Source organism: Brachyistius frenatus, unplaced genomic scaffold (genome assembly GCF_029030835.1).
Source record: "Brachyistius frenatus isolate BFR_SWC_R1_liver_20210118 unplaced genomic scaffold, ASM2903083v1 Contig_49, whole genome shotgun sequence".
Lineage (NCBI taxonomy): Eukaryota > Metazoa > Chordata > Actinopteri > Embiotocidae > Brachyistius > Brachyistius frenatus.
This window is the reverse complement of record NW_027210648.1, coordinates 1,321,213-1,342,220: the sequence shown is the minus strand read 5'-3', so window position 1 is coordinate 1,342,220 and position 21,008 is coordinate 1,321,213. Positions and strand designations below refer to the sequence as shown.

The 21,008-nt window shown below is 43.0% G+C and overlaps 1 protein-coding gene across 2 annotated transcripts; it reads left to right on the top strand.

The window, feature by feature from the left end:
• The first annotated feature begins 1,327 nt into the window (after nt 1–1,327).
• Nucleotides 1,328–19,997, top strand: hdlbpa (high density lipoprotein binding protein a). 2 transcript variants are annotated; one of them, XM_069703999.1, is made up of 28 exons: nt 1,328–1,433; nt 3,532–3,603; nt 8,561–8,675; nt 8,772–8,938; nt 9,983–10,198; nt 10,306–10,512; nt 10,625–10,840; nt 10,928–11,134; nt 11,215–11,322; nt 11,433–11,537; nt 11,654–11,732; nt 12,577–12,716; nt 12,800–12,904; nt 13,004–13,117; nt 13,252–13,338; nt 13,425–13,556; nt 13,646–13,864; nt 14,302–14,523; nt 14,622–14,840; nt 14,967–15,105; nt 15,480–15,631; nt 15,715–15,819; nt 15,909–16,043; nt 16,311–16,454; nt 16,683–16,862; nt 18,105–18,221; nt 18,343–18,483; nt 18,571–19,997. In XM_069703999.1, the coding sequence occupies exons 3-28, from the start codon at nt 8,600–8,602 to the stop codon at nt 18,658–18,660; spliced, it is 3,822 nt and encodes a 1,273-aa protein (XP_069560100.1). In that variant the 5' UTR covers nt 1,328–1,433; nt 3,532–3,603; nt 8,561–8,599; the 3' UTR covers nt 18,661–19,997. The 2 variants fall into 2 exon arrangements, with proteins under 2 accessions (XP_069560100.1, XP_069560101.1); XM_069704000.1 differs by lacking the exon at nt 1,328–1,433 and adding an exon at nt 1,726–1,744.
• The last annotated feature ends 1,011 nt before the right edge of the window (nt 19,998–21,008 follow it).

The following is a 21,008-nucleotide window of genomic DNA, read 5'->3' as shown; positions in this document are numbered from 1 at the left end:
GGCAGTTTCTCTCATTCTTCTTTGCAGGACCTCTCAAGCTCCATCAGGTTGGATGGGGAGCGTCGGTGCACAGCCATTTTCAGATCTCTCCAGAGATGTTCAATCGGGTTCAAGTCTGGGCTCTGGCTGGGACACTCAAGGACATTCACAGAGTTGTCCCGAAGACACTCCTTTGTTATCTTGGCTGAGAGTTCAATCGTTGTTTCATCAGACCAGAGAATTTAGTTTCTCATGGTCTGACAGTCCTTCAGGTGCCTTTTGCTAAACTCCAGGTGGGCTGTCATGGGCCTTTTACTGAGGAGTGGCTTCCGTTAAAAACAGACCATGTTATGACACGTACTGTAATAATGAAGAATTCCATTGCAGTATGTACATACAGTCTGTAACATTATCAACATTGGGATCTGTGCATCTCCACTTATTTCTGCTTGCGGTAGCTGCTGGTCCAGAATCATTTACACATAACACACTAATAACTAATACAATCATTTTTTAACGCTATGAGCGGCCTTCTGCTCAAGGACAACAAATGCAAAGTGATTGAATGTTTAATGCACACAGTTGAGATAATAAATAATCCTTCAAGTAACATCAATAGTACTGTATACCCAAACTCTTCAAGTCTTCAAGGCTATCATTGACATATTTCATTGGTGAATTATTCAGCTGTGGTTCTACATGTTCAAAATTCAGTCATTACTATAAAAAGTAAAAAGAACCCATGTCCACTGACAGCTTAAAAATACTTGTGGCACTCAAGCTTGGACAGTTTTGAGTTTGAGTTTAGCAGTGATGGGGTAGTGTCTCTACTGGGTAGTTTCTATTCACAAAAGGCTGACTTTGATTTGATTTGTACGATTGTATGTTGAGCCCAGCAGTGTCGGCTATCTACTAACAACTAGCTGAGAAATGACCAGGAGCCTCTCTGGAGGCGCCTGGAGAAAACATTTCTGCACATCCAGAAAAGAACAGGTTTGTTTGAGTCTGTGTGTGGCTCTCACAAACACAACACGAGTGTGTGTAACCTAAAAATGGACTGACACGGGGTCACGATGGTCTCATTTGACCTTCGTCAGTTATCCCACCTTTATTATCAACGATAAATAAAACCAGCATGTGTGCATCCATACTCTCCTCTGCATGGGACACCGACTTTAGTCAGGGAAGGTTTGCAAGTGTGCAGAGAATAGAGCACGAATCCCCATTTAATCTTCCATGATGTCAAGATGGATAAAGATCAGCATTTATACGAGGCTCTGTCACTCTTGGATATGAAAAGAAGTTATTTGTAATCGGACTCTTTGACGTGACGTTGGAGGCCATGATTGGTGGGCGGCTCCGGTATATATCCGTCCGGCTCCGGTCCCACCTTCTCGCCAGTGGAATTTCATCTCAGCTTCTGCACCTTCAGGGCAGACGAGGACGGCAAAGAAGTGAGTATTTGGTGGGTTTCTGCCGAACACGGCTCCGTTCATCCACACGGGTCCACGTCCGCGACACGGAGGCGCTCCTCGCGGAGGCGGTGCGCCGGCCGGCCGGCGGGGAGCCCGCGGGCGTCGCGGTGGCTCCGGCCTGACTCCGTGTCACGTCTCCGCCGCTCAGCTGTATGCCTACGTGGACTTTAGCGAGCTAGCGCGACCGACCGTGTTGCGGGCTAACGTTAGCGCGCTAGCCGCGAGGCTCCGCTTGTACTTTTTAAACGAGCTCGTCGGTGTCCGCCGATGATCCGTCGAAGAGGCAGCAGGTCAGCGGGGAGAGCCCGGGGAGGGTTTCCTTGTCTTTTGTTTTTGATTTCCCCGTCACCTCCGTGTGGTTGTCCGGCTGAGGGACAGCCTGGAGCTGCGCGGCTAACTTCACGCTGCCTGTTAGCTGAGCGGCTACGTGTCACAGCACGGGCAAAGTTTTTAGCAAGTTGGCTAACTAGCTCTGGGTTTGAAGCTAGTGATCCACGCTGCGGTCATTTCCTCACTTCTACTAAAGAGGCTCACACGTCGAGTCTCCGTCCAGCGTCCTGCTGGTGTCCCGGACACCGGAGCTCGTTTTACTTGGTTTCGATCTCGGTATTTTTTTAATGGTTGATCGGTGTTAGCCGATATGACGGCAGCTAGCGTTAACTGTGATGCGTCGCTGGCAGCTGTCAGCTCGTTAACTTGATCTCCTGTCAGCCAGCTCCACGAACCAGCTCCTGAAACCCTGAACCTGGGATCTGGGTACAACGTGGAGGTTGTCATGCTGCAGCTAACGTCCATCTACACACAACTAGCTCGACGAGCCAGTCAGCTGATTAACACCGATGATCTCTCGGGTTTAGTTTGGTTCCCTTAAATCACGTCGTTAACTTCTCTGTGTGTCTTTTTAACTCTTCATCGGTCCAACTCCTGCTCACCCATCAGAGGAACAACCTGGAGCTACTGGGTTGTAATTACCACGACCATTGATGTACTCTTTATATAAAGCTTCAACCTGTCACCAGTTGATTGAGTGACGTCAGGAGGACATGCCACCTGACGTCACTTGTGCCAACAGTAATATGTTATATTACTTGTAAAATTGCAGTTTATCCGGTGCATCAATTGTAGGTGTTTCGTGTGCTCAAAACGGGGCCTGGCGGTTTAAATGCCTGTAGCCGAACAACAGCTCAGGGATTTATAAAAACAAACTTTATGAGAGCATGTGAACACCTCTGTGGAAACTTTGACCCACGCTCATAAATGTTGTGCAGCGGGAAAGGAAACTGGGGACACCGGCGGCAAACTGGTGAAATAAATCCACATGTCCTCAAAACTTGGGCACAAAATGTCACGTCATGTGAAATCACACGGCCTTTAATGAATCGCAACCTTTTATTAAGAGCTATTCATTGTGTAATCTTGCACAAGAGGACAATAACCTATTTACCTGGCTCATCCACAGCGGCAGCATCATCAGTTGCCAGGTCCGTCCTTCTGTTTGACAAGGCAGTGTCCAATTATAGAAGCCAGATGCTCGTCAAGGAGAGCGAGCTCCAGCGGCACCTATACTTTACTGGTGTTCTGTAATGCACTTCTTGGCACCTACGTTATCTGAACACTTCTTAATTTACGAATGGTTTTAGCTGTCTGACTCGGCAGCATTTCGGCAGCTGTACGATTTTTTTTTTTTCCTTCCAAGTTTACCGTAGCGAAGACTATCACAAAATATACAAGTCAGGCCTCTGCAATGGCCACTTCTGTCGAACAGAAAACTATGACTTAGTATTTGCTGCCTAATGTCTTTTTAAAAAAATTTTTTTTTCTCTTGATATATCCATCTCTCAGCTGTTTGTAATTTATCAGTGGTTTAAATTAAGAGAGAACACATAAACAATACTGGAAATCGATTGCACAGATCAACAACATGAATATTATAGATATATTTGCGAACACTGTTTTCTCCTTTTTTTTTTTACACAAAACCCCAAAAGTTTTTTTTTTCGCCAAGTCATCTTTTCATATATAATTAATGTCCTATGGTTGGGTTTTAACGACGGATCCCTTTCTTTGTGAACTTTAGGCAAAAGCTGGCAGGCTGACGGGAACTTGCATCTTTACAGGACGGATTATCTGGTAACTGACCATTTAGCTGGTAAGTTTTTACAGTTATCGTATTAGCAATGTAAGCACCGACAGATTAAGTCCTTAAGGAGCAGTGGGGAGGATTTAGTGGCATCTAGTTTTGAGGTTGCAGATTGCAACCAACTGAAAACCCTCGCCTCCCTTCAAAGCGAGAATCTACGGTGGCTGCATAACTTGCGAAGAACGCAAAAGGCCTTCTCCAGCACCAGTGTTTGGTTTGTCCCTTCTTAGCTGCTGTATAAACATGGATGTGCAAAATGGCGTGCAAGAGGCCCTGCTCCCTGTGTAGATGTCAGGGGCTCATTATAAGGAAACAAAAACAACACGTTTCTTAGGTATAGGTGATTATCCCTTAATGAAAAGATAATTTTGATTATTATATTCCATTTGTCCTCACTAAAAACTTATACACAGGTTCTTAAGTGTTTAGCAGCATTTTCTTTACCAAAAATGTGATTCCCAAGACTTGTTAAACAGAGTTAGATTTGGGACGTTGCTTTAAGCTTTCATCATTCAGTCTCTCAATCCTACTCTTAAAAGGAGAAAAACTGAAATATTCCTCCTTAAATGTGCGCATTAACGTGGAAGTAATTTCAATAGTGCAAATATTTAACCCGGTCGGTTTTGTTTTGTTTTCTCTCCATCGTGGATGACTTTAACTTTGTTATGGACCTTCTCTTGGTGCTAAAAATGTCAGCAAAGCGAGGGCAACCCAAATCCAAAGCTACATGGCTTTTGCTTCACAATAATGACATCCATTTTAAAAAACAGTATTCAAGCAGAACAGAACGTTGCTTAAATGCCTCTATACAAACAACAGAGCCTTAATTTGGAAAGATGCTTGTTCATACCAGTGGATAAATGCAGGGTATTCGTAGACTGGTACAGTGTATGCAAACAGTTGTGAGTACTGGGCACTGCAGCCTTAAGTTTACGAAGCCTGACAAGGAAGAGGCCACCGAGAGGGGGTTCTCTGAAATGTGTTGGGGGGTGGGAGGAGGCAACAGCCAGCTAAACTGACCACCACCATATTTAAAGCTTGAAGCACTTTTTTTTTTTTTTTTTCTGTTGCCTGGCTTATGACAAAAAAAACCCTCTTCAAAATCAGCTATTTCTCCGTGACATCATGGCGTTGTCTTTTCATTCCTTCAGATGAATTACAGGCACGCTTGAGGGCAAATGCACTCGCATTCCTCTGCTTGTTGGCCAGCATTGAAGTTTCTTTACCAGCCAGAACAACAGAGTGGAGACTGCATATGATGTATCAGATTTCATCATTGATAATAAAGTGGAGTTGAGCTTTAGTCATGGCAGTCATTTATGTCCTCTTTTCCAGAATAACACAATTGTTGCTGATGGAACTCAACCAATACCTGCAGGTTTATATAATTCAGAAGTCAAAATTACCAGCAAGGTCTTTTTATACATGTCATAGATGAGCGGATTAGCTTTGTTCTGGGAAAGAATGATTTAGCTCAAAGATCCTGGACAGGGCTACATAGTTTTCTGTCAGGGGATTTTTCCTTTAATCCTACCCAGTGTGGACATCCAGAGGGGTCAGTGGGGTAAAATCCTCTTAACCTTGGAGCCTACTCGCCTAGCTACAATTCTTGAAATAGCAGCGGACAAAGGCGGTTAAACGGAAAGCCAGTTTTTCTTTGGGGTGCTCGGGTTTAATCTCTAGACTCCCCACTCAGTTGGAGCATGCATTAACACAGTTAACGCAGTTAACATGCTAATGTGACACGGGTGATTGTTGTGAGAGACATGGCTGTCTTCGATAAAGCTAGTGTAGATAATGGTGTAAACCCCAAAGTCCACCTCTGATAAGCTTGTAGAACATGTGCATGTGACACCTCACATGCTTCTACCATTTAAAGAAAGGACCTCCAGTATTGACGAGTGAGTACATGCAAAACTCATATTTCTTATTTAAATAAGGAACCTATTATATCGCTATATCACTAGCAGCACTGAAGTTTATACACAGGACCAACTGATTTGTGAAACCCAGAAGCGTTGCTGTAGCCAAGATTTGCAATAACAATACAGATGATGTTTACAGACGTTGTAAACGTTTTGCCACTATTAAAAGTTACCGTTTCATTTCGACCATGTTTTTTTTTTCTTAATTTTATCCATGTTTTTGTTTTTTTTCTAACTTTGTTACCTTGAAAAATGTTCGAGATGAAAAAGAAGTTCAAGAAATTTCATGACTTCTTTTAAAGTCCTTTAAACGTCCCAAAATGTGTGATTTAAGATCACCATTTCTTTTTGTATTATAAAGCAGGTCTAGGTGCTGTATAAATATTCTAAACACCGAGAAATGCATATAGCCGAGTTCAGTAATTGTGTAGTTTGGATGCGTCGTTTTGTCTTTGTGATGTCACAAACTCGCAACATGTCACGTGTCCACCTTCAGCACAGCCCACTGTCCAAGCCTATACATTTGGAGGAAAACACTGAGTCAATATTCTGTCATAGAGCCAACAAGCTACATGACCAAAGAAAACATGTGGTTGGCCTTGGCGTGGGTCACTCGGATAAAAGTCAGCCAATCAGAAGAGAGGGTCATTGACATCAATGTGTCTTAAAGACACAAACAAAACAAGCTGTTCTTGGTAGCGCTCCAGAGAGAAAACTTGAGAGATGTAAAACTACACCACAATGTTCTTTTGCTTACTTTGATATCTTCTTACAGATATCAGGACTGCAAATAATACACTGGAAAAGTGTAAAATATGGCACGTTTTAAGATCATTTCCATCCATCCATTATCTATACCCGGACAGGGTCACGGGGAGGCTGGAGCCTATCACTGCTCTCTTTGGGCGACGGCAGGGTACACCCTGGACAGATTGCCAGTCTATCACAGCGCTTTTAAAATCATTTACTACTACAGTACTTAACAAAATAAGCAACAAGCAAGGTTTAAGTTTTGACAAATACATCGTCGGGTATTATTTATTGAGTTTAAAATTCAACTAATCTGCTCTCTCATGACTGTGATGAAAGACACACAACCTCACAACAGTGGTCAGATTTAGACTGCTATATTGCTAAACACAGATGTGCTCAGGAAAAAATATGAGATTATCTTTTCCCAAAGGAATGTTTTACAGTTGAACCAGTGAGGAAAAATAAATGGTGATTTCTCGTCTAACCAAAACTAATTTTGGTAGAAAAATGTGCTAATGTGGGACCACATCTCTCACATCAACTTGTTAAATGTTTTTAAATAGATTTTTAAGACATTTAAATGTTGTGTGATCACATTTCTTCAGACATGGACTTTTTTTTATTATTGCACTTCATGATTTGAAATGATGTCTTTATTTTATGTTTGTGGGAAGACTGTCTTTACTTTTATTACTAATAGAGCTTCTAAACCAAAATAATTTACTGCTATAGCAATTTTCTGACAGTAGGTGAGGCTGTTGTTTACCCAAGCGGCAACCCTCAGTGATGTCACCTATTGGTTTGTGAATAGCCCTTATGAAGCCTCAATTTGGAATTTGGCCGGCGCCATTTTGGTAGTCCCGAGTGGGTTGGAGCTGGTAGTGACCATATTTGGGCAAGCTGGGGGGTCTGACTCGATCTGATTGTAAACCTGGCGATACTATGTCCCCCCCCCACCGATAGCCGTAACCTGAATGCACCACAGGCCCCTGTCAGTCAAACACACACGCCACCCCCCAAAACCCAGCTTTTTTTTTAGGCTTATTTTCAAATTAATGAAAGAATTATTTTCAGATGGAACACCAGAACAGTAATCTGGTAGAGGGAAATTAGCGAATGATATACAGAAAACTTCTAGAGAAATGTTATTGACTGAGAATTTTATGAGAGAAGTTGACTGGCAGTCTATGGAGCTGGAGGTTTTTTGGAGCCGACCTCTAGTGGCACCCGGTGGTATTACAGTTTAAGGCACTTCTGCATCAGCCTAATTTTTTACTTTTATATCCAGTATATGGGTTTACCCCAGGGACTGTAATTGAGAGCACATGTGCTGTTTCTCCTCACTATGTTGGAGAATTTAGCAACGGTATCGTGCCAAGGTGGTTATCCCTGCTAAAAAACTGTGTAGTAGCTGGTTAAAACCTTTCTGCAATTGCTGTAGTTTGTTAGTAAAGGCCAAGATATATATTATATATTTATATTTTATAATTTTACTGCTGTTTTATTGCTTTCTATTCTATTATTATCTTGTTGCTTCTGTATGCTGCTGTAGCGAAAAAAAGTTCCCCTCTGGGATTAATAAAGTAACTACCTAACCTAACCTAAGAGATGATTTTAGTTCAAATACAAAATTAAAATGAGCGCTAAAAGAGTTTGTTTTCCACTTTTGAAAATATGATGCCTGCCGAGAGTAGCAGTAACTGCTGATTCTGAACAAGCTAGTTGTTATGCATGTTATAAAGTTAAGGTGATGGTTGGTTTCCATCAATTTTGTCATTTTCATCCTGACTTGTAAATAGTTTGTCATGTTTAAAATGTCAAACATTTGTTTGTAAATGATATTATTAACTATTCAAACTTTGCGCTTACTGGTACTGCTACATACTACTCTGGGGGATATACTTGATAGTATCTCTGTATTGGGGCATTTATCATGCAGTTATAGCTAAAATTGATTTGGAAAGATGAAGGTAAAGATATGAAATTGACTTATAAGGAATGTGTTTGTTTTGGAGATGATATATTCAGAGAGACAAATAAATATGCAGTACTAGTAAATACTGGATAAACAAAACAGGACGATGTCAGTGCACAGTGAATGATGTTGACTAAACGCTACGTTGGAGAATTCAGCAATGGCAAGCGACGTCTCCATGTTCCATCCTTTCTTTCCTGTATTTCAGGACACGTATAGCTGTTTATGGGTGCTGCAGCCCGGTACCTGTATGCACTACTTGATTCTTGCACTTGTTTCCAAACTTGTTAAATAACGAAAGCTCTTTTTTCAGTGGCACACTCGGACTCTGTGTTAACGTGGGATTTCGACCATGAGCTCAGTCGCTGTACTTACGCAGGAAAGCTTCAATGAGCACCGCAGTGGGCTCTTGACGGAGCAGAGTGGTGGTGAGTATTTGGACTTTTAAACTGAGTTTTGCTTGTAAAATACTGACATGGTTGTAATTTCACTGTCAACCTTTCTGTCTTTCCCTCTGTATTCAGCTGCTGGGGCAGGACCCAATGCTGGAGAGGAAGAGGAAGCCCTTCCTACTTACAAGGATGCCTTCCCACCTCTGCCTGAGAAGGCGGCCTCACCTGAGGGGACCCAGGAAACTGCCAACGCCTGGACAACTAAGATCCGTCCTCTCAAGTCTTCAATTATCACCCAGGTAGAACTCGCACTAAAACCACACAGGAAGAGAAATGTTGCTCATTATTCTGCTTTTAAATAGCCTTCTGTGTTCTCCCTCATCCATCTTTTTCTACTTCAGTCAGTGCTCTCAGAACCTGCTGCAGCATATTCCCCAACATGTATATAGGTGGAGAAAGTCAGAGTGTATTGGGAGAAAAAAGAATTCTACTTCACAAAACTCGATGCCCCGTAGGTGAAGAACGGTCACATGTTGCACCACAGAGTATTGAGTTAATGTTAATGCAGAAACAAAGTGTCTCTGTTTGTTTCTGTCTGCTCATTTTCTGTCTGCTGCTTTTTAATCCTGAGTTTAGACGACATGGTAATTGCCCAACCTGAAAGATGCAGGCAGTCACGACCAAAACTGGCTGACGGGCATGATAACTAATTCTGATAGCCCTTTGTTGTGGAGTGGGTTGTAGAAGACGACGTTGGATGCTGCAGAAAGACTAGCCTCAGACAGACAGACAGAGAGAGAGCGAGAGAGCTTCCACAGTGTGTTCTGTGATATTCAGTAAAAGGGGCACAGAGCACATAACTGTAAACGTGTCCAATGGAAACACATACAGTCCTCTTTGTGTGACTTTCCTATTTTAGGCCTGCCGTGACACCTGGAGCATGACCACTCATTACAGATCACACTAAACACTCTAAATGTATAAATAGGAGATTTGTATGGTTTTACATAGTTGTCTGTTGAGATTAGGCTTCACGAGGCACACTGAGGGGTAAAAATAGACTTGGAGTAAAAAAAACATGGGAGGGTCACAGGTTCAAATGGAAGTCTGTGTTCTGTGATGAAGTGTCAAAAGTAGACTTGAAGTAGATGCCTGGCGTGTGCTATAAATGCATTTATTATTCACCATTGTGTTTAGCCTTACTTTTGTGTTACTAACTGTACTCTTGGTTCTCTGTATTATGTAAAACTGTGCCAGAACGATCAAACATAAAGTAATCCTTAAGTAGCAGTTGGTCTTCATATCAAACTGACTTTTGATATTTGCTCTTTCACATGAACTAGGTTTTCCATGTGCCGCTAGAGGAGCGCAAGTACAAGGACATCAACCAGTTTGGGGAAGGAGACCAAGCCAAGGTCTGTGTGGACATCATGCACAAGACCGGAGCCCACCTGGAACTCTCCTTGGCAAAAGATCAGGGGCTCTCCATCATGGTTTCTGGAAAGCTGGATGCCGTGATGAAGGCCCGCAAGGAGATCGTGTCCCGACTGCAGACTCAGGTCCGGAGATTTGTCTTTGTCAATGATAAATGCACGACATGCATGTTATTAGATAGTTACTGTTAAGAAGAGACGGTAATACCAGCTGTGCATTTGAACCCCAACAGGCCTCAGCTACTGTTGCCATCCCCAAGGAGCACCATCGTTTTGTCATCGGCAAAAATGGGGAGAAGCTTCAGGAGCTAGAGCTCAAGACTGCCACCAAAATCCAGATCCCACGACCTGAGGACCCCAGCAACCAGATCAAGATCTCTGGTACCAAGGAGGGCCTGGAGAAGGCAAAGCATGAGATCCTGTTGATCTCTGCCGAGCAGGTAAAAGCAGAGCCTCCTCACACAAAAGGACTGTTTTACTCTCCTGAAGCTGTAATACCTTCCAGATTAGTTGTAATCTTCATTTTTGTTTTCACTTGTTTTACTCTTTTAGGACAAGCGTGCTGTTGAGAGGGTGAACATTGACAAGGTGTACCACCCATTCATCACTGGTGCCTACAGCAAAGTAGTAGGAGAGATGATGCAGGAGACCGGAGCACGCATCAATGTCCCCCCTCCAAGTGTGAACAAGACTGAGATTGTCATCACTGGGGAAAAGGAGCAGGTGGCCCTTGCTGTGACTTTGATCAAGAAGGTTTATGAAGACAAGGTGTGCAAATGGTTACTAAGAAAGTGGGCAAATGATCAAGCTTTACACACTGCTCAAGTCCTTAATCCGTTTCTTTCTGTATTGTAGAAGAAGAATGCCACCACCATTGCAGTGGAGGTGAAGAAGTCTCAGCACAAATATGTGATTGGCCCCAAGGGAAACACCCTGCAGGAGATCCTGGATAGAACTGGTGTCTCAGTCGAGATCCCACCTTCTGATAGCAGCTCAGAAACTGTCATCCTTCGTGGGGAGCCAGACCGTCTGGGTCAGGCCCTCACTGAAGTTTATGCCAAGGTACAGTTACCGTCCAACGAGTACTAATAATTGAAAAGTGTTGAGAATGAGGAGTAACCTTAATACCTTTCCTTTCATAGGCAAACAGTTACACTGTTTCCTCGGTCTCGGCTCCTTCTTGGCTTCATCGTTTCATTATTGGCAAGAAGGGGCAGAACTTGGCCAAGATTACCCAACAAATGCCCAAGGTCTGTTTAACTCTTAATTATACTGCTTTAAAAAAAAAAAAAACACCAAAAAAAACCCCTCCTTTTTGCTTCATCTTAACTTGTATTCTTGTCTTGTGTTTTGCACACAGGTGCACATTGAGTTCACTGAGGGAGAAGACAAGATCACCCTGGAGGGTCCTACCAAAGACGTGCAGATGGTGCAGAGCCAGATTGAAACCATTGTTACAGATTTGGTGAGGATTTTATTACCTGTACAATTGGGCAAAAAGTCTAACTGACAAACAAAATGCTTCTTTAAAGTCAAAGCCATGTGTAAATAAAAGGTATTTTTATGTTTTTGTCTTAACAGGTAAGCCGTATGGATTATACAGAGATAAGCGTGGACCCCAAATTCCATCGTCACCTGATTGGAAAAGGAGGTGTCAACAGTAAGTATAGAGTAGGGCTGAGTTTAAGAAACCCATTTTCCAATTTACATCAATCTTCACTTGAATAATCTGAAATCGATTCATAAATCCCGAGGTCAATCTTTTGGCCACATACCATTCGGACGGCCCACTCGCATCAACTTCCTCGTCTAGAGTGCTAAAGTTCATGTGTATGCGAATGTTAGAGGTCTTAGATTCTTGCGGTTCGATTGATATGAACCATTTTAAGATACAATCACCCCAGCAGGTTCAGTAAACAGCTTTGTCAAACTACCACCGAACAAAAACACAATTACAGTATTGACGTAACTCGCCTATCAAGTCTGACAGTTCAGCAATGTTTAGACAACAAATGGTCTAGTTAGGTCGAGTAAATCCAATGCAGCGACGTATTTAGATCAAAACACATTTTTACATCCATAATACACGAGCTGCTGTTTCATCATTTGAAACTTCCCGTCAGGCGTTTTTAATTTTCAACATAGTTGGCAGTAAAGTCAAATACCGTTTTACACTGCTGGTTTGATTGGCATCTCACTGATCCAGAAAGAGCTTCAATATCCTGTCCAATCAGTCTGTATCGATCGGAGGTGTTGGATTCAGCCAGTCTGAAGTCACGTTGGCGATGACTGACGCCTTGTATAGCCAATGACATTCTTGACACAAGTACATGCAGCTCCAGTGTGCTGAGCAGAGAGAAAGAGAATCTTGTTGGAGAAAAGGTGCATCAATGTAACTTTTTAAAGCTTTTTTAAATAATGCACTGGCTCAGGGGGTCCTTTGTACGATTTACAGAATTCTCAGAGCATTCTCCTCAATGTCTGTATTTTTGATTAATTTATAGTCAACCGCATCAAAGAGCTGCACAAGGTGACTGTCCGCATTCCCCCCGACAACGAGAAGAGCAACCTGATCCGTATTGAGGGGGATCCTCAGGGTGTGCAGGAAGCCAAGAAGGAGCTGCTTGAGCTTGCGTCACGCATGGTGAGTACGAACCTGAGTTGACAGCTGTAAATTACTTCCCGTTATGCCTCGTGTAAATAAACGCTACATATCGTGTTTTGCAGGAGAATGAGCGTACAAAGGACCTGATCATTGAACAGCGTTTTCACCGAGCCATCATCGGCCAAAAAGGGGAGAAGATAAAAGAAGTGCGCGACAAATTCCCAGAGGTGAGTTGGAAACTATTAGTATTGGTTGGTATTTGCTGTTGATTTGTCTGCACCGAACATATTAAAATGTAAAAAATTACTAATATTTATTAATTCCAGGTCATCATCAACTTCCCTGACCCAGCACAGAAAAGCGACATCGTTCAACTTAGGGGCCCAAGAACTGAGGTGGAGAAATGCTCTAAGTTCATGCAGAAGATAGTGGCTGAAATGGTAAATATTTGTAATTTGTGTGTCTTTTCTCATGTTTTAAAAAAAAAAAAATGTTTAATTTCAAATGCTTTTGTTTGTATATATTTTAAGGCACAGTTAAAAGATTGTTGACCTTAAGTGATTCCTTCGGTCAGGTGGAGAACAGCTTCTCTGTCTCAGTCCCCATCTTCAAGCAGTTTCACAGGAACATAATTGGAAAAGGAGGCTCAAACATCAAGAAGGTACTGCATATGGATCACAAAGTTAATATGGTTGACGCAAGCTGTTCATCTGTTTGATTTGACCGTTACTTCTTTGTGCTTTCTAGATTCGTGAGGAAACAAACACCAAAATTGACCTGCCTGCTGAGAACAGCAACTCAGAGATGATTGTCATCACCGGGAAGAAGGCAAACTGTGAGGCAGCACGGAATCGGATCTTGACCATCCAGAAGGAGCTGGTAAACAAAAATGCACATATTTTCCTCTCCAGTGCTTTGGCGGATCTAAAACTTGTATGTTTGCTTAATCAATGCTTCATTGTGTCCAGGCGAACATCACAGAAATAGATGTATCCATTCCCTCCAAGTTGCACAACTCGTTGATCGGGTCGAAGGGCCGTTTGGTGCGCTCCATCATGGAGGAGTGTGGCGGTGTGCACATCCACTTCCCCACAGAGGGCTCTGGGATTGATAAGGTCACCATCAGGGGCCCTCTGGAGGAGGTGGAGAAAGCCAAGCAGCAACTGCTTGCCTTGGCAGAGGAGAAGGTTTGTATGTCTCTAATAAAAAGTTGAACTTCGGTTGAACCCGCTAGACTGACAACCATTGGAAGGGTGGAGTCAGTAGGGGTGTAAGAAGGCAAAGAGCTGCTTCTGTGCCTCATTGGTAATACTTTACCACATGCTAAGGCCGTCTTTCAGTGTCCTTTCAGCTGTCAGAAGAAAAACGGAATGCTTTGAGCATGGTTAATGTCACAACAGCAGAAATTGGGGCTGAAGTCTTTTGGTTGGTGCACTTTCCTCCCTCAAGACTAAACTCTGTTAAACCCTTTAAAACTTAGTCATTGGGGTTTCAGTTGAACAGCAAACATCTCTTAAAAACCTACAAGTTTGTAAGAGCGTCCATTGAGCTGACCTTTAAAACGGAGGATGTCTTGTGATAAATTCTTTCTCCTGTTTTTTTTTTTTTTTTTTTTTTTTTTCAGCAAACAAAGAGTCACACTGCTGAGCTGCACGCTAAGCCAGAATACCACAAGTTCCTCATTGGAAAGGGTGGTGGAAACATCCGTAAGGTGCGTGACAGCACAGGGGCCAGAATCATCTTCCCTACGGCGGAGGACAAAGACCAGGAACTCATCACTGTGATTGGCACTGAAGAAGCAGTGCGGGAGGCCCAGAAGGAGCTGGAGTATCTCATCAAGAGTTTGGTAAGGCTCCAGATGAGTTTTGAACGTAACAGGATAATCTAAACCAAGGCTATGCTTCTCTTATAATGCCTGAAATAAAAACATATTTCGGGTTACAGGACAACGTTGTCGAGGACACGATGAACGTTGACCCCAAGCACCATCGCTACTTCGTGGCTCGCCGTGGTCAGGTCCTGCGGGACCTTGCTGATGAGTATGGTGGTGTAATGGTGAGCTTCCCTCGCACAGGTTCTCTGAGCGAAACAGTCACCCTCAAAGGAGCCAAAGAATGTGTGGAGGCAGCCAAAAAGCGCATGCAGGAGATTGTTGAGGACTTGGTGAGGAGATACAGTTTTGTTTTACAAAGACAGCCTTCTTTATTTTTTATTTTAATTTTTTTTCTCCCGTCTGTTTGAAAAGTAACAAGTTCTTTTCTCTCCCAATGTGAACATTTTAATTTCCAGGATGCTCAAGTGACCATCGAGTGTGTGATTGTTCAAAAGTTCCACCGCTCCATCATGGGTCCAAAGGGCTCACGGATCCAGCAGATTACCAGAGATCACAACGTACAGATTAAGTTCCCAGATCGTGAGGACCCACAAGGTAAGACCAGCGTGAAGGAATGTAGCTCTAACACCAAAATTATTTATTTACTTTGTCAATTCATCTGCACAGAAATAAATTTTGTCTACAAATTATCACAGTGGTGAAAACTGAATTTGTCAGAGCCAAAACAGGCATCCTCAGCTGTCTTATTTTAGTCTAAAACCCTGAAATATTTACTTAAAAAGGATAAGCATATTGTCCCATTTGAGAAGCTGCAAGCAGTGAACTTTTAAAAAAATGTTTTTTTTTAACCCCAAAAGGATCATTTATCAGTGATCAAAATAGTTGGGTCTGCCAAACAACTAGTGGACTAATCCTTACAGTGCAACCTTTCTTCTGACTCCCCTCAAACTTTCTGATTTACTTTACAGCAGCGCCTCCCGCAGAGGCTCCTATTCAAGAGAATGGAGAGTCCAACGGCGAAGTGAAGGAGCCAGTCGATCCAAACGCCCCCAAGAAGTGTGACGTGATTGTGATTTCTGGCCGCAAAGAGCGGTGCGAGGCTGCTGTGGAAGCATTGAAGGTTAGAGTTGACAATGAAGCTCAACTTTTAGTTCTCAAATTGTTTCCTGTTCTCCCTTCTAACTGTCCTTTTTTCTTTTTCAGGCCTTGGTTCCTGTCACTATTGAGGTGGAAGTGCCTTTTGAGCTTCATAGATACATCATTGGACAGAAAGGAAGTGGAATTCGCAAGATGATGGATGAATTCGAGGTGTGTTCCAGGTTTCGTGTCGGCATAGGGATGCAGAGAGATTATGCGTTTTGCCTCTTATTTGATGCGCCCTCACTGTCTCCCTCTAGGTTAATATTCAAGTGCCTGCTCCTGAACAGCAGTCTGATAAAATCTCCATCACCGGCTTGGCCAATCACCTCGATCGCGCCAAAGAGGGCCTCTTGGAGCGCGTCAAAGAGCTGCAGGCCGAGCAGGAGGATCGGGTCAGTATTTGGAGTACCGGAGTGCAACAGTTGTCTAACATTTTATGCCTTTTGTATTTAAGGTATTCACTGATGCTGAACTCTTTCTAGTTGACATTGTGGTATTTTAAAGTTTTGAAGCAGTTATGTTTAAGATTAATTTGAGGAGGAGAGAGCTTAATAATGAATTTACTCCATGTTGGTGATCTTCAGTTTTAGCAGAAGTTTGGAAAAAAACAAATCCTGGTGTGCTGGAAATCTAACGTGTTTCCATCGAACCCTCTGCAGGCACTCAGGAGCTTCAAGCTGACCATCACTGTGGACCCCAAGTATCACCCCAAAATCATTGGCCGCAAGGGTGCCATCATTACAAACATCCGCACGGAGCACGATGTGAACATCCAGTTCCCAGAGAAGAACGATGAAAACCAGGTGAAGCAACTGTCCTGCAGAAATAACATTTGAGTCTCTACACGGATACTTTTCATGTCATTACAAATCAAAACAAAAAGTGAACCCGGTGTTCTGCATCAGTACAGCAGGTGGTGCCAAATTACCAGTTCATTCATCCACCTGAGAATAATGATAATCTTTTACCCAGGGTTCTGTCACTTCTGCATCTCCCCTCCACCCAATGTTAAATTGCTGTTTTCTCCACAGGATCAAATTACTATTACAGGGTATGAGCACAAAGCCATAGCTGCACGTGATGCCATCCAGGCTATTGTGGACGAGCTGGAAGAGATGATTTCTGAGGATATCACCCTGGACAGCAAAGTCCACGCCCGCATTATCGGAGCGCGTGGCAAGGGCATCCGCAAGATCATGGATGAGTTTAAGGTGAGGCTGCGGAAAGGATGGGGAATGTTCTCAAAATAATCATTAACAAAAGGGTGTCTTGGTACCAATAACTTAAATCCACAACTAACAATCTGACAGTAGGTATTTCATAGCCCAAGCACCTGAAGCAACTAAACCAAAGGCCTGCATAGTTGGGGGACCCATGAGAGCAGGTGGTTTAACCTGCAATCATTTGGGCCCTTTGGCAATTTCAGATTAGGAAAATCAAGCTTTCATAGTTGTTGAAATTCAGAGAATTTGCGTCTCATAACGCTGCTTTCTTGGAGGCAAGTTACATTTCGAGATGGTTTGACCAAACTCCTCTGTGGCCCGTGTGGTAGGTGACCATGCAAATTGTAAACATTGGTAATCCAAGGTTTTAACTTTCTTGCCAATTCTTCTTGCTATTAGCATAAAAATATTGATAATAGTAGTTGGTAATGATTGGTTAAGGAGCTTGGAGAAGATTGAGCCACTGATACTTTGCGTCAAAAGAGTCCACTAAGGTGGCTCGGGCATCTGATCAGGATGCCTCCTGTGCGCCTCCCTCTGGAGGTTTACCGGACACGCCAAACTGGGAGGAGATCCCGGGGTAGACCCAGAACACGCTGGAGGGATTATATATCAAATCCGGCCTGGGAATGCCTCAGGATCCCCCAGAATGAGCTGGAAAATGTTGGTGGGGAGAGGGGAGTCTGGGCTAAGTTTCTCGAGCTGCTGGCACTGTGACCCGACCGCGGATAAGAGGGATATGGGCTAATAGTATTAATGATAATGTAGTAAAAAGAATACTAACAAGCTTAACTAACTAGCATTTTTTTCTTTTTTTAAATAATATTGCATTTCATCACACATGCTCACTCTCACACTGTGCCACCTATAGATGGGGATGACTGTGTTTGGGGCCAGTGTGGTGTTGATTTCCACTCTTGGGGTGGGCTGGTTTGGAGAAGGTGAAGGATTTGTGACTCTTCTAATCCCATCAAATCTCTACTCTTAACAGCTAGACATGAACAAGCTTAGCAAGGGGTTTCTTTTTACAAGTCTGAAAGTGTTGAAGGTGGACAGTGAGCTTTGTCCCATAGTGACCTATCTCTGTGTGATGGGCTCAGAGGGTACTGAAGGACCGAATACCTAAAACTAACACAGATTTACAGGACAAAACAAAACGATCCCTACCTGTCAGGCTTGTCACCAAGAAAGATACTGCGTTTTACACGGCTTCATCTCCATCTTTTTCAGGTTGATCTCAGGTTTCCCCAGAGTGGAGCTGCAGACCCGAACCTTGTGACAGTCACAGGTCGCCCTGAGCTTGTAGATGAAGCCATCGACCATCTCCTTAACCTGGAAGAGGAATATGTAAGCTTCCGCCTGCGTGATGGTTGAATCCCCCCCTCCAGTAATATAATAAAAGCCTGAAATGTGTTTCAGTTTCCTTCCTTCCTAGCACTGATGTATTTTGTTTTTGCAATTTTGCCAGCTGGCAGATGTTGTGGAAAATGAGGCGAAGATGGCTTACATGAGGCCTCATGGCGGTAGCGCTGCTGCCATGGATGAACACCGTGGCCCATCCAAAGGCTTTGTGGTGAGGGAGGCTCCCTGGACTACCGCCAACGAGAAGGTGAGCCTTTTCCCCACAATTCTGACCCTGAAAATTGAATTGGTCACACCTTCCATTCTTAATCCCTGTTTGTTTGTCTCCTTTCAGGCCCCTGATATGAGTAGCTCTGAAGATTTCCCAAGCTTTGGAGCCCCAGTGGCAACCAAGACCTCACCCTGGGGACCCAAGCGCTTCTAAGCCGCGCTGCTACCGATGGGCCTGAACTTGGACACATTCTTCCCCGTCATTGTCCCCCTCTTGACCCGGACTGACCGCTGACCCTAAAAGTCTTCAGTTCTGAGAACGTCATCCTTCTCTGTCTACTTATCTCGGTCTACCCTCGCAGATTCATCAGTCTAAAAGTGCTTTCAGATACTGTAATTGACTTGTGAGCTTCGTATCTGCATTAAATAATACTGTTTTACGCTTAAAAAAAATTAAAAAAAAAATGTGACTGGTGTTGCAGTTAAGTCTACACGGTCTGTAAAAGACTGCTGTTTTAAATGTTGATTAGATCTGATATTTCATTGTGGTTTGAACTGTTATACCAAATTCAGTGGTGGCCAGACATCAGTTGTTTTTTTTTGAGCTGCCCTTATCTTAGTTGCCTTCGCAGGGTGCGGTAAAGGGATTGAATTACTGCTGGCGACCTATTCAGACATGACGCCTGATCAACGAGGCCAGCCGTTTCAGTAACCCACACCCCTCCTGCTTTATTCATGTAGCTGAGTGAAAATTGTCAGTCATTAGCCCTCAAGCACACTAGTCGTCGTCCTCTGTCACATCCTTCCATTTGCTTGTAACTGTGCTTCTGTGAATATGGTCAAGTAGTGGCACATACCTTGTAGCCTTATGAACTGGTAAACTGTACAAAGGGGGCGGTTTCAGCCACCGCAGAATGGCACCCACTCAAACTGCCAGATGCTTTGGAGATCATGCCAGAACTAAACCTCTTTACAACACTAGGCCCAGAGCTCCAACGTATCAAACCTCACACTAACTGTCGAATGGACGTTTTTTTTGACATTCAAAAGTAAAGCACTCTACAAAAGAAAAATGACTGTGTTAGTGAGCAAAACAGCAGACCATCTTGTGCCAACTATCTGTCTAGTGATGTCCTGTGTTCCTCATCCTCTGTATTGGGTCAGTGTCCAGTCCCTTCGTCTTCCAGTTGCTATGCAGATCACTCTGTTAAATAGCAATGGCCCTTTTTTATCAGCCTTACAACTAGAAAGATACAAACCAGGTAGAGTTGATGTCAAGGTGCATTTTTTATGGACAACTGGAAGGTATGTTTACTGTTGCCTTGAAAGCTCGGAACATTTCCCCTCCAGTTATCGTAATTAGTTTAACTTTGCTTGAGGAGTGCAGATTTAGCTTGCTAGCTGCTAATTCAACATATAGCATCAGCCTACCCTGGTTTATATCCTCCTAGTATTGAATGAAAGAATATGCAAATACCATTGAAGTGAACGGTTATGGATGACACTGGAAAAGAAATTGTCCAAAAAAGTTAATAAAAATTGAAAATCTTTTCTTGTGCATCCTTCTGAGTCTTTTGTAGGAGTGCAATCTTACTCAACAATCCATGAAATATAACAGTAAAAATGACAAAACTGATAAAGCTGAAGCAGCTGTGGTACCATAATGTTCTCACATGAACAGTGGAAGAGTTTACCGGACAGTCTTGTTTAGTGTGGAGCGAGTCACAGTCTCAAGTGTTAATAGCAAATATGAAAAAATTTAAAATATGAATTTAACATCGGCCACAGTAGTAATGTCTTGCGCAAGTATTTTGTATCTTTTAAACACTTTTATTTTTTTTTTTTTTTTTACTGATAACCTGTTGGCTAAATGTCCTGTCATTCAAATTTAAAAACAACCAGCGAGATCAAAGGTCTGCTCTGACAGGCAGCAGAACTTCAGAGGGATTTTACCAAACTTTGGTCAATTTTTAAGTTACCAAAATTCGCATCTTTTACCGTCCACCTTCTCAGGATAAATGTATGGCCAATGTAAAAGGAAATCATTGGTTCCTGCCAAACTTTTATGAGGTGAAAAATTGGAAAGTCTTTGAGATCCTTCACAGTCCAACAGGAATGTCCAAACCAAAATGTCCTGGTTATGTATTTAATAGATAAACACAATGTCTATAGTGCAGCCATTACTTTCTCCAGAGTGAAACAGCGCCCCTCTGGGTTGTAACTGGGGTGTGTGTGTGTGTGTGTGTGTGTGTGTGTGTGTGCTAACATAATTTAATTGAAACAAGCCTGGAGCAGCGAGCCAGATCAAATGAGTTGTCATGTGTTGCTAACATCAGTTAGTTTACTTAGCTTAGTTAACTAGTAGCAACGAAGCAAGGAGGACTTGTTTCCACCACAATAACCTAAAGAGCAACAAGTGCAGTGGAAAGACGAAGGACGGAGACCTTCGACCTTCGACCTCCATGAAGAGCAGGAAACAGGCCTGACACTAAAGACTACACCTGTCTAACATCACCTGTAAATGGCTGTGTTCAACTGGGTGTTTGTCTTGTTGATGTGGTT